This window comes from Moschus berezovskii, chromosome 25 (assembly GCF_049115385.1).
Source record: "Moschus berezovskii isolate FMDL1 chromosome 25, NW_MosBer_1.0, whole genome shotgun sequence".
Classification (NCBI taxonomy): Eukaryota; Metazoa; Chordata; class Mammalia; order Artiodactyla; family Moschidae; genus Moschus; species Moschus berezovskii.
The window spans coordinates 26,774,555-26,789,966 of record NC_142484.1 but is presented as its reverse complement, the minus strand read 5'-3'; the positions used below and the strand labels follow the sequence as shown (position 1 = coordinate 26,789,966).

General features: G+C 38.9%; 1 protein-coding gene across 3 annotated transcripts in view; it reads right to left on the bottom strand.

The window, feature by feature from the left end:
- GAS2 (growth arrest specific 2) overlaps window positions 1-14,256 on the bottom strand; it is a 138,105-nt gene extending 123,849 nt beyond the window's left edge. For 2 of the 3 annotated variants that reach the window (XM_055416046.2, XM_088832078.1), the window contains exons 1-2: window positions 14,139-14,256; window positions 5,536-5,700 (exon numbers count right to left, since the gene is read on the bottom strand). In XM_055416046.2, the coding sequence (XP_055272021.1) occupies window positions 5,536-5,680 (145 nt within the window). In that variant the 5' untranslated portion in view covers window positions 5,681-5,700; window positions 14,139-14,256. Of the gene's footprint in view, window positions 1-5,535; window positions 5,701-13,843; window positions 14,009-14,138 lie in introns of those variants that run through there. The other variant, XM_055416047.2, reaches the window with a different exon arrangement.
- Between the last annotated feature and the right edge of the window lie 1,156 nt (window positions 14,257-15,412).

Here is a 15,412-nt window from a genome sequence, read left to right as displayed (position 1 = left end):
ATAAAGGTAGACCATCATTTCCAAATGATTAAAGAAATACAAATAAAATAAAACTTGAGAACTTTTGTGTTAGTATATGGAGAATGCAATGGCAACCCACTCCAGTACTCTTGCCTGGAAAATCCCATAGATGGATGAGCCTGGTGGGCTGCAGTCCATGGGGTCGTGAAGAGTCAGACACGACTGAGCTACTTCATTTTCACTTTCATGCACTGGAGAAGGAAATGGCAACCCACTCCAGTGTTCTTGCCTGGAGAATCTCAGGGACAGCAGGGCCTGGTGGGCTGCTATCTATGGGGTTGCACAGAGTCAGACACGACTGAAGCAACTTAGCAGCAGCAGCAGCAGCATGTTAGTATATTTATTTCAAAGTTAAGTCAACAACAGTCTTCAGTAGACCATCAACAATGATGTGTGCGTTCATGCTCAGTCACTTCAGTTATGTCCTACTCACAGCCCGCCAGGCTCCTCTGTCAATGGGATTTTCTGGCAGCAATACTGGAGTGGGTCGCTATGCCCTCCTCAAGGGTATCTTCCCCACCCAGTGGTCAAACACGTGCCTCCTGCGTCTCCTGCATTGCAGGCAGATTCTTTACCACCTAGTCACTAGGGAAGCCTAAGCCCCAAAATCATGAAATACATAGAATGTATCTCATCTATTTAAATAAGTAGTTGCTATAATCTGGGACTATTAATTTAATAGCATACTGCTTACTCAAAGTGACAAGTCTTTCCCCAAGGTTTATTTGTATAATCATTTGATATTCAAATATATCTGAAGGACACAGTTAATTAACAAATCATGAACAAAAATAACAAAAACAGAGAGACTAAAATAAAAATCAAATGTGTATATTTAATATACAGCAAGGGATAACAGCCAGATAAATGTTTAAGAGGCAAGATTCTTTTGCTTCAGGTTTCTTTTGCTGTCATTTCTAAATATTGGTCACAAAACTCTACAGTGCCAGCTATTAGAAACCATACTTGGACCACAAAGATATAGGAGTAGTCAGTAAATATCACCTGGTGATTTTCTCATGAGTCAGACTGGTATGCTACCCCGTAAACAAATCCTAACTATTATGACAATTTATTCACCTTCACGATTTATCAGAAGACAGGTTTATATCATAACATAAAATTTTTAGTCTGACATTGCCATATGTGCGTGCTTAGTTGTGTCTGACTCTTTGTCACCCCATGGACTGTAGTCCACTAGGCTCCTCTGTTCATGAAATTTTCCAGGCAAGAATACTAGAGTGGGTTGCCATTTCCTGCTCCAGGGGATCTTCCCAACCCAGGGATCAAACCTGTGTCTCCTGCATTGACAGGCAGATTCTTTTACCACTACACCACCATGGAAGTCCCAATTTTAGTCTAAAAATTAGCTACTGCAAATTTGCTATTGTTACTTTATGGCATAAATTTTAATATTGGTCTATGAATCAGTGAAACAACTTTCTTCTCTATCAAATAATTTTTATCCACCCAAAAATCTGAATGCAAAATGAGTGTTCTTTAAGAAACTCCATCTTTTAATGGACACTTGATATGTAGGAACAAAAAATATGAATTCAGAATATCATTAATATTTATTGAAATACATAGAAGAAAAAAAGTTATAGTTTAGTCAAGTATTACTAAAAAGAAATAAGAAATCTTTCCACAAGTGAGGTCCAAACTACAATGGTAAAATCTTGTTAAAAGCTTTAATTTAGTATGTGAATTTCTACCTCATCAAAAAATTCAAATGCTTTATTGGGAGATCAGATGAATTTTGAAACTACTTTCAACTTTCTGTCTCTACGCTTCAACCAACTATCCCTAACCTTCAAGAAGATAAAAATTAAAAATTGAAAGAAGGTTGTATAAAAAAATTTGCAAATATTTCTGAGGAGACAAAATAACTAGTAAAAATAATCTTAAAATTTGCTTTAATGGCTCCTTTCTAAAATATATGAATGTTAATTGTATCTATTATGTGTAATAAAAATATCTTGTATCATAGCCATATATTTTTCTCCCTTCCTTATTATCACCATTCTAGAATATAATGTATTTTATTACCTCTGACTGCTTTATCGTTTTAAATAATCTCAAGCTATTGGACTACTTTCCAAGTTACCATGAGGATATTTACTTAAAATCTATTATTTTCTACTTTTATAAATTCAAGTTAACAGAAGGTGGTACTTTGAGATTCTTTTAAGATTTTTTTTTTCTGAGAAAATTTCAGAAGCTATTGGTTGCATTTGTGTTACCAACAACTAATATTGAACACATTAGCCTTCTTATTCTTTAAAAGAATGATTATTCATTTATGTAAATTGGTTTCTCCTTGTTTATGCCTATTGATGATTTTAAACTGGGTCTTAAGAGATGGATTTCTTGGAAACTTAGACTTTTGGAACTGGAATGGACATTAGAGATCGTCTACTCCAATCCCTTCATTTTATGGTTGGGGACACTGAGCCCAGAAAAGATAGCTGAGTGACTTTGGGCAAGTTTCCTACCAAGTGCCAGAGCCAGAACCAGAAGCCAGGTCTCCTGACTCCCAGTTAGAAGCCAGGTCTCCTGACTTTTAGTCCAAGGATATTTCCATTACACGTACACTGACTCTCTATTCTTTGAGGCTGTCTTGGGCTGCTCACACTGATCAAGCTACTTTGTAAATGATCACATTCACCAAATAAAATGCTTCTGATGAAAAATCATGGGACTCTGAAACATACCTGTGTAATCAGGCTATACTCTAATTAATCATGATTTCTCCCTGCCTAGAACATTTCAGGGACTCCTCATTGATCATGCAATAAATTATATGCTCCTCAACCTGGTCTTCAAAGCAGTATATGCTCTTGCTCCAACAAATCTCATATATCTCCCGGCCCCTCTCCTTTAATCTATGCATTGACCCAAGCTTTCATTCTGTTCTACCAACGCACCAAACTCCTTCCTATCCCACACATACCATTCTCTCTATCCAGGCTCTTTCCCATGATTTCCACTTAGCTATTAATTATTCTTTAGATCTCAGTTTCCAATATGTGAAGTAAAAGTCACTCAGTCGTGTCTGACTCTTTGCAACTCCCTGGACTGTAGACTGCCAGGCTCCTCAGTCCATGGGGATTCTCCGGGCAAGAACACAGGAGTGGGTAGCCATTCCCTTCTCCAGGGGATCTTCCCAACCCAGGGATCGAACTCAGGTCTCTGGCATTGCAGGCAGATTCTTTACTGTTTGAGCCAACAGGCCAGCCCCTTAAAAAGGATTTCCCCAAGCCCTTATTTGTTTATTTGCCTCACTCCCACCTCCTTGTTTTTATACTCTTATTACAACCTATATCTTATACAGTTTATAGCAAATCCAATTAAATACTCATTGTCACTTATTTAATATTAATTTCATATTCAGTCTACTCCAAGCTCTTTAAGAACAGGCAATCTGCCTATTCCTAATCACCACTCTACCATCTACTACTCAGAAGACTGTGCTGCAATACAATAAACACAAAAGCTAATATTTACCATGGTTAGCTGATTACTATATGCCAGACCTTGCTCTAAAACCGATGATCTCAGTTGACTCTACAACAATCCTCCTGAGGTTGGTACTAGTATTACACTTATTTAACAGATGACAAAACCCAAGCACTTTCAGATACTTATGTGGTATCACAAAGCTAGTAAGTGATGGAAATGAGATTTGAATTCAAGAATTCTGATTCCAGAGTCCATTTTATTCAAGTAATACATTATGCTGATGCATACTCAAGTATCTGTTGAATAAATGAATGAACTTACTCACCAAATCAAATTAATTGTATCACCAGACTGAATCAATGGAACAACACCACCACACACAGAGTTTATGTCAGGCACTATTCTAAGCAGTGTACATATTTTAATTATTTAATCTCACTTCAACCCTACTCTCATTACCACTTCATAAATGAGGAAACTGAAGCACAGAGATTAAATAACTTGCCCAAGATTGTACTGCTAGTAATTGACAGATCTGGGGTTCAAACACAGGCAGTTTATGCCAAGTCTGTGCCTTACTTTATATACCGCCATGCTTGTGAGAGTCCATATCTGAAAACAGCTTGAAGTCAATAAAATGCTAATATAACAATAATCAGTGAACACACAAAAGAGGGAGGAAACCTATCTGTTTAAGTTAAATTGAGATCCTCTCTATAATGGAGATAAATGCTTTCCCCTTGAATAAGTGAAAGATGGCCCTTTCTTCTGGTGGATACAGCTCCATAGCACAGTGAAGGATATTTCTGGGGCGTGATGGATGTTAAGGATGCCTTCTACATTTCTCCTCTCACCCCTTAATTAGGCTTTCTCACAAAAGATACCACCTGCATTTCTATATGTGGTAGCTCTGGTTAGATGACATAAAACCGTTGAAAACATGAGGAAAAAGGAAATATCCAACTCTAGGATAAAGGCTTAAAAAATGAAAAGCAACATAAAAATCCAGAGCCATGGTGAGCAAAAACAAAAAACTTGCTAAAGTGTGCTCAAACCTCGACAAACCTTGTTAAAATTTCAGATCTGCAGGGTGCTCTTCTCTTAAACTCTTTCATTTCAGTGGCTCGAAAGTGAGAATAACAACACTTACCTTGAAGGAATCCTTTCAATAATAAGATCATGTTGGTGAAATCCTTTCTGTAAATGATAAAGCACCATGCAAACCCTATGTATATTCAATATTCAAATCTTATATTTTATGAACTCTATAAGGATCCTTTTCTCAGGGCTTAAATCAATTTTGTCCTCTGTGAAAAATTACTAGTGAAATAGTATTGTTTTATATGATGGTCCTTTAACTGTATGATTCTACTTTGCACATGGTTGAAATTGTATTCTATGACTATGCCAGCACAGTAGAAACAAAACAAACAAAAAAAAAAGAGGCAGACTTAGCAGGAGGCAGTATTTTTCTCAAAGACAGTCCTTTTGGAAAAGTATTTAAAAATAAAAGTGCAATGAAAAGAAAAATTTCAGTTCAAGGTTGGATGACTTCAGTCAGCTCATTTGGACAAAGGAGAGGAGTCATTGTTCCAGAGTCTGGGTTTTCAGCAGTTTTAGAGAGTTGGACAAGACTTAGCGACTAAACAACAGAAGAATGTATTATAAAACGAGAGCAAAGAAACCAAGTTTTAGAAGCCAGATTTCATAGACTGTGGCTCGTGTACAGTGTCGAAAGAATAGGCCAAACTGGCCAGTTGCATGAAAGAAAAGTAAAATTAGATCAGCAAGCGTGTCAATAAAATAAACAATCTGACCACATAGTTCCACATTTCAATGCATTATATTGGAATAACTAAGCACAGTCCATGTAAGAGACACTGGGAAATTCATTTAAATTTTCCATGTGCTTCAGATATCCCAGATGCAAAAAGAAACTGATGAAAGTTTTTCTTTCTAAGGTGCTGTCACATGCTTAGGAGAAGGATATTACAGGAGCAGGGGGAATGAACTTGTTATCTTTGCTGACAAAACGAGGTCTTATAACCTTACCTAACAGATTGGTTAACCACAAGGCCAGATCTTCTTTCATCGGCAGCAAATTAGCTTCATGTCTGCTGGCCAGCCACTGGCTATACTGATGCATATCAGAAAGGCCAGGTCCACTGCGTACCTTTGGGCTCAGAGCAGTGCACATTATTTATCCACTTGTAATACCTGTTTTGGAAACAAAAGAGCAATTGCTTTTTATACAGTCTTCTCGTGTTAAAACCTTGCTAAAAATGGCAGAGTAAGGAACAGGACCTGCAGACGTTTGGATGACGAGTCAGGTTATTAATTATTAACCCCCCAGGAAATACCATTTGCTCTATTAGTACTGGCCCTTGTCAGTTTTGACAAACTACTTGGTCAGAAACAGCAGCAATCAAAGGTCAAATAGAAAAAGGTCAAATAGTAAGCTCTATGCTTGTGTAAAACATCATATCTGGAAACCAAAGTCAGTTTTGAAAGCAAGAAATTACATTAAAATTTTGGTATCCAAATTGTAAACCTCCATTGTTTGGGTTAATTTTTGAAGCCATAAATTTCCACAGAATTTTAGGACTGAATACTAGCAATGACAGTATTTAGAAAATGTCTTATCAACATATGATCACTATTCTTCAAACTATTACCTATGAGATTAAGCATAGTATTTGGTTCTTTACAAATGCCCAAGCAATCATGTACTTACACTTTAAAAGAGTTGGGTGGGACACAGGGGAGCTTGCACTTTTAAAAAAAATTTTAATTGAAGAATAATTGCTTTACTATGTTGTGTTAGTTTCTGCTGCAAAATCATGAATCTGCTTTAAGTATGCATATACAGTTAATGGAAACAAAACCCAAAGAGGAATGGTGACTCAACCAAAATCATATGGTTAGATCATGGCAGAGTCAGGTTTGAACTTGGGTCTTCACACTCTAAGGCCATTACTGTTTTCAGAATGACACATTTTATAATAGTGTCATCAAGTACCCATATTATAATTCAGGAATTACACCTTAATTCTAATAAATATTATCACAGGTTTTCTTTTGTCTTACTTTGTACCTTCCCACTTCATAAGTTTTGCACACCAGGGTTTATTTATAATCATCTTTAGCATAAAAGTAATTACATATATCTACACAACAAGAAATAAATTCACTCACCTATGAGTAACACAGGCCTCAAAGTGGGTTGCAGGGGAAAAAAAGTATGAATATATAGTTGGCCTTGAATGTAACACTACATTCATTTTTTGCATTATTTATATGACCTAAGACTACAGATATAATAATGGGGCAGTAAAGTAATAAACTCGTAAGTTTAACTATGTGTTGAACTCCATTCTATATGCAAATAGTGCCTATAAAATAACCAAATGAATTATGACTGAATAAAAGGAAAATGTTTGCAACTGGCAAGAAATAAGGTTTATATGCTATAATGGGGTTTTCAGCTATATTTATTACTAATGGTACTTTAAGTTTACTGGTATAAGTTGTATAAAGCCTTGTTGGTTTTAAAATTTGAAACTTCACATGGTATTCTTTTCCAATTAATCTCAAACATTTCTCAGACTAGGTTAATTTTTGTCTTTTAAAGACAGCCTTAGAAAAGGCTCCTGGGAGCACGAGTAAATACCTAAAAAGTGTCATCAATATATAATTTTAAAGCACAATTTCATTTCCAAACAAACTATACTTTGAATATTTTTTTTTTGCAAAAAAAGAATTACTGCAAATTTTCTTTGAAAATATCTTCTATAAATCTCTAAAGTGGTAACTAGTGAAAATGTGCAATATTCTAACACACCTTGCCCTATTCTATTAAATTGTCATTACAGGTGCCAGGATATTGCAATTGTCTATTTTCTTTTGCAGTTTATCATGGCATTATTCATATAAAGTCCTAAAAGTTTTCTGCAAATCCTGTGATTAAACCAGAAGCCTAAAATATTTTTGCCCTAGTTCTCCAAAAAATAGGTCCAATCCCAGGAAAACAAAACACCTCCCAGTAGGTGTTTAAGATTCCTACAAGCTAAGCTAGCCTCAGAAACAAACACTTTAATAATACATTTAAGCACATGATTCATACATTTAAATAACTAATTGAAATCTTAAAAGGGTTACCTCTAAAATGCCTTTCTTCTCAAGACACAATCTCTCCCACTACTTTCCTGAAAGTGAGAAGTGGGAGTTCAGTAACTTTACCTACATCCTATTATGGGCTCTGCAACTTCCATTGAAGCATCAGAGTCCTATTCTGCTTTGTAAAAGCAAGAAGACACCTCAAATTCTTAAGCTCATTGTCCAGCAGAGAATTCATCAAGGGATAGTTTACAGTAAGCCTAATGGCATGTAACAGTTTCAATGAGCCAGAGGGACACAATCTGTCCCCTCAATACTTCTAAACAGGGAAGTTTTTATTTTCCTTGACAGTGGCACATTTATTTCTCATGTAGTCTGTCCTGTATTTTGCCAGAAATGTAATTCAAACTATCTTCTAATATTTACAGATGATTATTAAGTCAAAACAATAATTCAGCAATGTTTGTTATAATGTTTGTGTATAATCAAAATTGTATAAAAAAATTAAAAAAAAACAGGATTATATTTTCCCAGGTGATAAAGGTGGAGAAAAGTTTAGTGGGTAATTGGCATCTGATAGAAGTTAAACGATTAAACTTATGCCAAATATGTAGACATCTAAAGTCACTCATAGATAGGGACTCTTGTTTAAGGAACTCTTCTTGTTTAAGTCCCTTTTGAAAAAAACTTAGGATTTTCATCCAAATTCTTCTGATCCTTTTTTCACGTTTTAAAACACCATCAAACTTGGCTTGACTCTATGGTTTAGCTGAGAGTCACTACATGGTGGTCTTGGATTTAAATAAGGCTGAGATATGAATAGGAAAGATGGGCATGGACCCAAATAGCAGGACCAAAATTTGGACTGTGAAATAATTACCCATGGTGAAGCAGTTTCCAAATGAAAGGATTAAATTGGGGTGAGCAAAGGTCAAATAAATTTAAATTATCCAGATAAAAAGATCACTACAGGATTAGAAATGTTTTATAATTTTCAACAAATGTTTAATCCATCTGAATGAGCTGAATTAGCTCACAAAGAACAGATTACAAGGAAAAGGTCATTTCTGATCTTTTGAATATATTTAAAAGTATGTGAAAACCACTAGAGATGCCAAGGGGTAGCTTTTAAAGATAGGAAATGAAATGATGAATGATACACTGACTTGAAAAAAAAAATAGGTTTTGAAGAAAGAAAAAACTTTCTTCTAGAACATATCTAAATACTGGAAGATGTTACTATTAAAATTTCTGTAATCTAAATATTTTAAAACTTGATAAGTAACTTTGGTAATACAGAGCAAAATCTATGCTTTGAAAAAAAGGAGTAAGGATTCAAAAGCTTTTTCTAAGTCTTCTCCAAACTTTATGGGTCTATCAAAAAAATGGATAAATCAACCCTCAGGATTTGGAATTCAGAAAAATAAAACTTAAAGGGAAAAACATGCAGAAATTTAATACAAAATTCTTCAAAGAATGTGTGTGTGTGTATTTTTTTTTCTTTCTTTCCATAGAAGTGATTCTGGAATAACCATTATGAATATGATGAGACTTGAACTAGCCCAGGGGGAAGAAGAAAAAATTAATGACTCCGTAAGTAAAATATCACATGTTTAAAGACTCGGGTTAGTCTGTTGTTTCAGAATCCCAGCTGAAGACATCAGTTTTGACTCTGAAGAAAAGTCACCTAGAACTTTTTGTCACCTAGAGGTGTTCTTTGATTATAATCAAGATGGTTTCTGATCTATCTCTAGCTTTGTTGATATTATTTAAAAAATCACAATGTTGCATGGAAAATAAATTGGAAAGAAAGAAAAATAAGAACAAAGTGATAAACATACCCCTACTGTCTGATATTTAATTCTGTTAAGAAGCCTTATTAATAGAATATTAGAGCTGGAATCAGAAGTTCTAGGTCAAATACTAGCTGTGCCACCGTGCTATTTAGTGGTTGTTCTATTCTAGCCCTGTGACTTTTTCTCTTTGTACTTGAGTTCTCCGGTATGTATAATGGAGGCTAAAACCTCACATATACTTGTGAATATGAAGTATTTTTGTCAGTATTTGGCATATATTTTATATTCAACAAATACTTGCTAAATTGAAATCATCACCATAGGAAAGATGCCGAAATAAAGCTTCCATTGACATTTTAAAAAGAAAAGAAATTTTGTAACAAAATAGGGATACTTTGTAGAACTCTAAATCACTAAGAAAAGACAAAGGGTAAGTGGGAGAAATGAAAACTGATAAAGTATTGATGAGGAATTCCTGGCAGTCCCAGTGGTTAGCACTCTGCATTTTCACTACTGAGGATGCAGGTTCAATCCCTGGTCAGGGAACTAAGATTTTGCAAGAGGAATGCTACAGCCAAAAAAAAAAAAAGATAAAGTATTGGTGAAATAAAACCATAAATAATTGAAAATCCCAACTTTTCTTAATATTGAGAGGTATGAAGACCCCGAGATAATGAATGAAATGTTGAGCTCCAAGATGGGTAATTTACATGTGTTTTTGACAGCAAATTTTGGTAACATATTACACTTCATTTTAGCATCAAAGACTTATAAGCCATTAAGATAGGCGAATGCCATATCTTTTAAACATGACAGGATGTCACCCCCCTGCCCCCCGCAACACACACACACATACAGATGCCTAATTGTGGCCATTTAAAACAGAGTGCTAATGAACCCACAGTAAAGAGTCCTATCACTAAAGGCCACCTTTGTTCTAATTTACAGCATTGACCTCACTTCTATCTAGTCAGTTTTGTGTGTTACAGGAGTAAAGCATGAAGAAAACAAACTTGACAGGCCAATAACAAACACTCTTTTAAAATGAAAAATAAATAAATACACCTTAAGCCAAACACCTTCAAAATTCCCAACGTAGAAAATGCTATCATTCAAGTTAGACTCAAAAAAATAACAACCAAGGGTGGCTCTAGATGGCTCTTTCATCATTCTGAGTTCTTTACATCTATGTGATTCATTTTGGCTGACCAATAATAGCTCTACAAAGCTATATATTCTCAACCAATGTCAGGAATGTAAAATTTTACAGAGAATAAATGTCCAAAATTCCACCAGAAAGGTAATTTTAGATCTTGTAAATGGACCTTTCCTCTGGCTAAGGGGAGTGAGCAACTTGTCTGAAATTGAAAAGTGCCAAGCATTAAGGCAAAATGACACTTGTTACTACTTTTTCTAATTATGTAATGAAATCTTTAAACTCAAATGGATCTTAGACTCACCAGCCAAATTCCTGGTAATTAAAAAGGGACTGTAGGCTTAAGATGTTTTGGCCAAAGTAACAAGTCTATTTAGTCACAGTCATTAAATGTATCCTATCCAAGCCCTCCTGCTAGGATATGCTAACACTCAAAGAATGCTAACTCTCTTTCAGGAGTCTCTTTCTTACCATTCAGCCCCATGATGATTTGCCTTGAACCAAATGATGGTACACCTGCAATAATAATTCCTTCTCAAATCATGACCAAAATATTAAGACAGAGTGGGAATTAATTTCTTATATTTTCTTGGCATAAAAGATATTTAAAATTGCTGTTTTTTTTAAATTCTACTAAACCATTCTTTCAAACATTTTAGCTCGTTCTTGGACTCCTACCAGATAAATTTCAGACTTTATTTGAATAGAAAGCCATCTGAAAGTCATTAATCAATTAGGATATTTAAGGACTTACATCCAAATTCATCCAAGTTGAACTTTAATTCATAAAAAGATGTTGTGTGTGTGTGTCTGTGCGTTGTTTGCAATAAAAAAGATTTCTGTTTTCCATAAGTATAATGTAGTTAAGAGTTAGCAGAGTTCTACATTCTGTTGAATATGTACTCTCATGTAAGGGTAGAGCATAAGTAAAAACCCAACTGACTTGACTCTGAAAAGATTTAGGATAGAAACTTTACACAAGCATCTTACTCTTTTTGCCAAGAGATATTTTCTACCTTTCTCCAGTTCTTTTCTCTAGTCAGAAAACACTGAGTGGAAAATCTTGATAGCTGTCTAGCAGAAATTAAAGGAAACAGCAGGATCTCTGTACTACCATATCAAAACCACAAAGAAACCAAAATAACCTTACCATAGGATCCCGTTTTAACTCCCCCTGCAAACAAATTTGTTAGAGTCTCATTGTTCGGCTTCAGCCAAGGTAACTCTGGCCTTTCTAAAATTATGCATAGCATACTTATTAAATATAAGACCTGACACTGTGCCATAACTGCAAGTTTAACTAAGATTTCCTACCAAGATACTAGGAAACTCAGTGGCAATCACACAACCTTTTGCACCAGATGAAAATGTGTCTTGTAAATTTATTTCCCAGCAAAGTACAGCCCACATCACAAAAGTATGGTGGTTAGGGCTAAAATGAAGAACTAAACCCCAAGTTTAGCAGCACACAAGCAGAAATGCAAGTTTTCAGAGTCCACTCAGGGAACATATGCAAAGCCTGCAATGTGCATTGCAAAGGCTGCCTGTCCCATGCCTCAGATATCTGTCCCTTACCTTGTCTTAGGCACTGAGAACCAGGATGCCCATGTTGGAGAGGACCACCACAGTCACCACCTCCTCCTCCTCCACAGTTAGGGGGGAGCATTCCTTGAGAAGGAACTCATTGATCAATTTCAAAGACAGGCTGGGCAAACCAGATTCCAGCTGGAGTTAATCAGTGTCCACACTGCTAAGAGGCTGGGAGAGAAAGGCAGTGAGCAGATGGGATGGTTCTCAGCCTGGCCTCTGTGAATCTCAGGGGATAGGTGGGGAGGGAAGGTAGACTTCCTCTGCCTGGCTGGCACCTCCGACCTGTCTGAGCCTTTATTTAACACTAGGAGGCCTAATGGGTGTTCCTGTGCACATGCAGATCTTATTTCCTGGGCAAAGGTCTCCCAGAGTTGATCTGGCTTTGCTGGAGAGGGATCTTGGGGAGAGGAAAGAGATGACAAGAGAGATGGTAAAGTTTTGCAAACGCTTGACTGTAAGAGGATTAAGATGCAGGGGCTGAGAGGATGACGATGAAAAGGGTGGTAGGGAGCAAAGGCTTTGATTTACAAAAAGTTTAACGGGAGAAAAATGGACAACCACTCCCCCTCCCTAGCCCCATTATACCATGAGATAGAAAACAGAATCTGTTAACCTCTGCTTTTGTTTTTTCTATATTCAAGACAGTAGAAATATCTGGCTGTCTGGGCTAGGCTGTGTGTGTGTGTGTGTGTGTGTGTGTTTAGTCGTACAGTCGCGGCGGACTCGTGTATGTGTGTGTGTGTGTGTGTTAGTCATTCAGTCGCGTCGTACTCTTGGCGACCCCATGGACTGTAGCCCTCCAGGCTCCTCTGTCTGAGGATTCTCCAGTCAAGAATACTGGAGTGTGTTGCCCTGCCCTCCCGCAGGGGATCTTCCCAACCCAGGAATCGAACCCGGGTCTCCCGCATTGCAGGCGCATGCCTTACCATCTGAGCCCCCAGGGAAGTCCCTGGGCTAGGCTAATGGCAGTTTATTCAGCTTATAGAATTTAATCTTGCCAGGATAGTTAATGCCTCCAAAGCCAAGCTGGCTGCTCGGCTCCCCAAACAATTCCAGATTCCAAAACCTTGCTCTTTGGATGCAAAAATCTCCCCCAAAGGAGGTTGATTCATAGGCTAACCTAGCGTTTTTTTTATCCCTGTAATAAATGCTCAACTCTGTCAAACTCATCAATGGGACACAGCATCACCCCATATCGCGCGTGTCGCAAGTAAAACACTGGACTCAAGTAAAACACTCAGGATCAACCCACTAAGACCATCCCCCCTCCGCCCTCCTCTCCTCCACGAGAGACAACGCTGAGCAGGCAGACAGGGACCCTTCTGCACGACTGCCTAAGTGTGCATTTACGATCGTGCTAATTATAAGTCCCTACTTCAGTCGCTGGTTGGCTGAGCCGCCCCCAGCGGGGGCTTCTCTAGGCGGCGGTGGCTGGGACTCCTCCACAATAGGGATGAGGAACGCAAGGTTGCTTCCGGGGAGTCAGAGGGTCCCCCACCGCTGTGATCACCCACCCAGCGCCAGAGCCCGTCCCGCAGTCCGCAGCTCGCCACCCTTCCCAGCCGCGTCCCCGAGGTTATTTGCCAGGACGCCCCCACCGCCCCCGCCGTCCCCCGGGCTGGGCTGCAGAGCGCGCGCACCGCGGCGGCAAGCGGGTGGCGGCGGCGGCTGCGCTGGCAGCGAGGCCCGCCCGCCTGCTCACCCCGCGTCCGGAGCTGGGCTGCTGGCGGCGCTCAGCGGCGCCGGGGCTGCGGGCTGGGCTCGCGCGGCGTCTCGGGGCCGGCCCCCTCCCTGCGCGCGCGCTGCTGCAGCGGCTCTCCGCACCCAGGCAGCCCGGCGGCGGCGGCAGCTCCAGCCGCACGTCCGCTCTTCATACTTCTCTGATGGCTCCTCTCGGTGCTGTTTGGGAAAACGATTTTTACCCCCGCCCCGCTGCCAGAAACAGATTTCCTACATTTCATCAGTCCACGCAGACCGAGCGGAAGTCAAATGCTTACTTTTTCTGGTGGACAGCAAACGCAGTTGACACTGATTTACCCTTCAAACGGGGAGAGATTGTATTACAAGCCCTTGGCAGCAATTCCGAGGTTGGGGCCAAGCTCCAGCCCCCTCCAGGTCCCCTAAACACTAACCTAAGAGAGAAGGGGGCGGGAGAGGCGGGCGGCGGCGGAGGCGGGGGAGGCGGTGGAGATCATATTTAACTCGGGGTATTTCAGAGTCAATGGCTTTAGCACAATATTAAAATTGGGTGTTGGAAAAGTTTTGCTTTCCTGGCCAGTGATTTTTGCAGACTCGGAGACATGAGCTTTCCAGTAACTTCGGCCACTCTTCGTTCCAAATTGAACAGTTTGATTTCTTACAATTCCCTTTAAATATCAGATTGTATAAGAGGCTGTTATTCACAGCGGCTGTTTTCGCTTTACACAAGGAAATAACAATTCCACCCTTCCTTCTCTCAGCCTAGGCTCAGGATTACGTTGAATGTCATAGACAATTTTCTCCAACTGTTGTTTATTAGGGCACTATTCTGAGATGAAAAGTCTTCCTATGAAGCAGACAGACGTGCAAGTGTCTATCTCCTTCACCTCTAGTAGGCATGTGACCTCTTGAACTCAGGGTCCTAATTCCTTCCAGTTACTCCTTTCCATGGAATGTTGTTGAAAAGGATCACACTTTTTGTCGTTGTTGTTCATATGTTCGGTTCATCAGTTTCACAAGCATCTCCATCCAAGGATGGTATGGCCCAGGTATACTAATCTTGTCTTGGATACCATGTTTAAAATGGTGAAGCTCAGCTGGTAACAAATCCACCTGCAAATGCAGGAGACTCCTGTTTGATTCCTGGGTGGAGAAGATCTGGAGAAGGGATAGGTTATCCACTTCAGTGTTCTTGGGCTTCCCTGGTAGCTCAGACGGTAAAGAATCCGCCTGTAATGCAGGAAACCTGGGTTCCATGCCTGGATTGGGAAGATCTCCCGGAGGAGGGCATGGCAACCCAATCCAGTATTCTTGCCCGGAGAACACCTATGGATTCTACAGTCCATGGCTTCGCAAAGAGTCCAACACAACTGAGAGAGGAGCACAATGTACCACCAGCCCACCCAAACCTCCCCCACACCTCCCACACACAAAATGGAAGCTACCTGTGCATGGACAACAGCCAAGTGATGTGGATAATTTTAGATATAATTGGAAAAATGCATTTTGCACTTATTGTTGCTTTCATCTGGAAATGGTTATTTGCTCTAAAACATCTAAAAACTTCATCAGT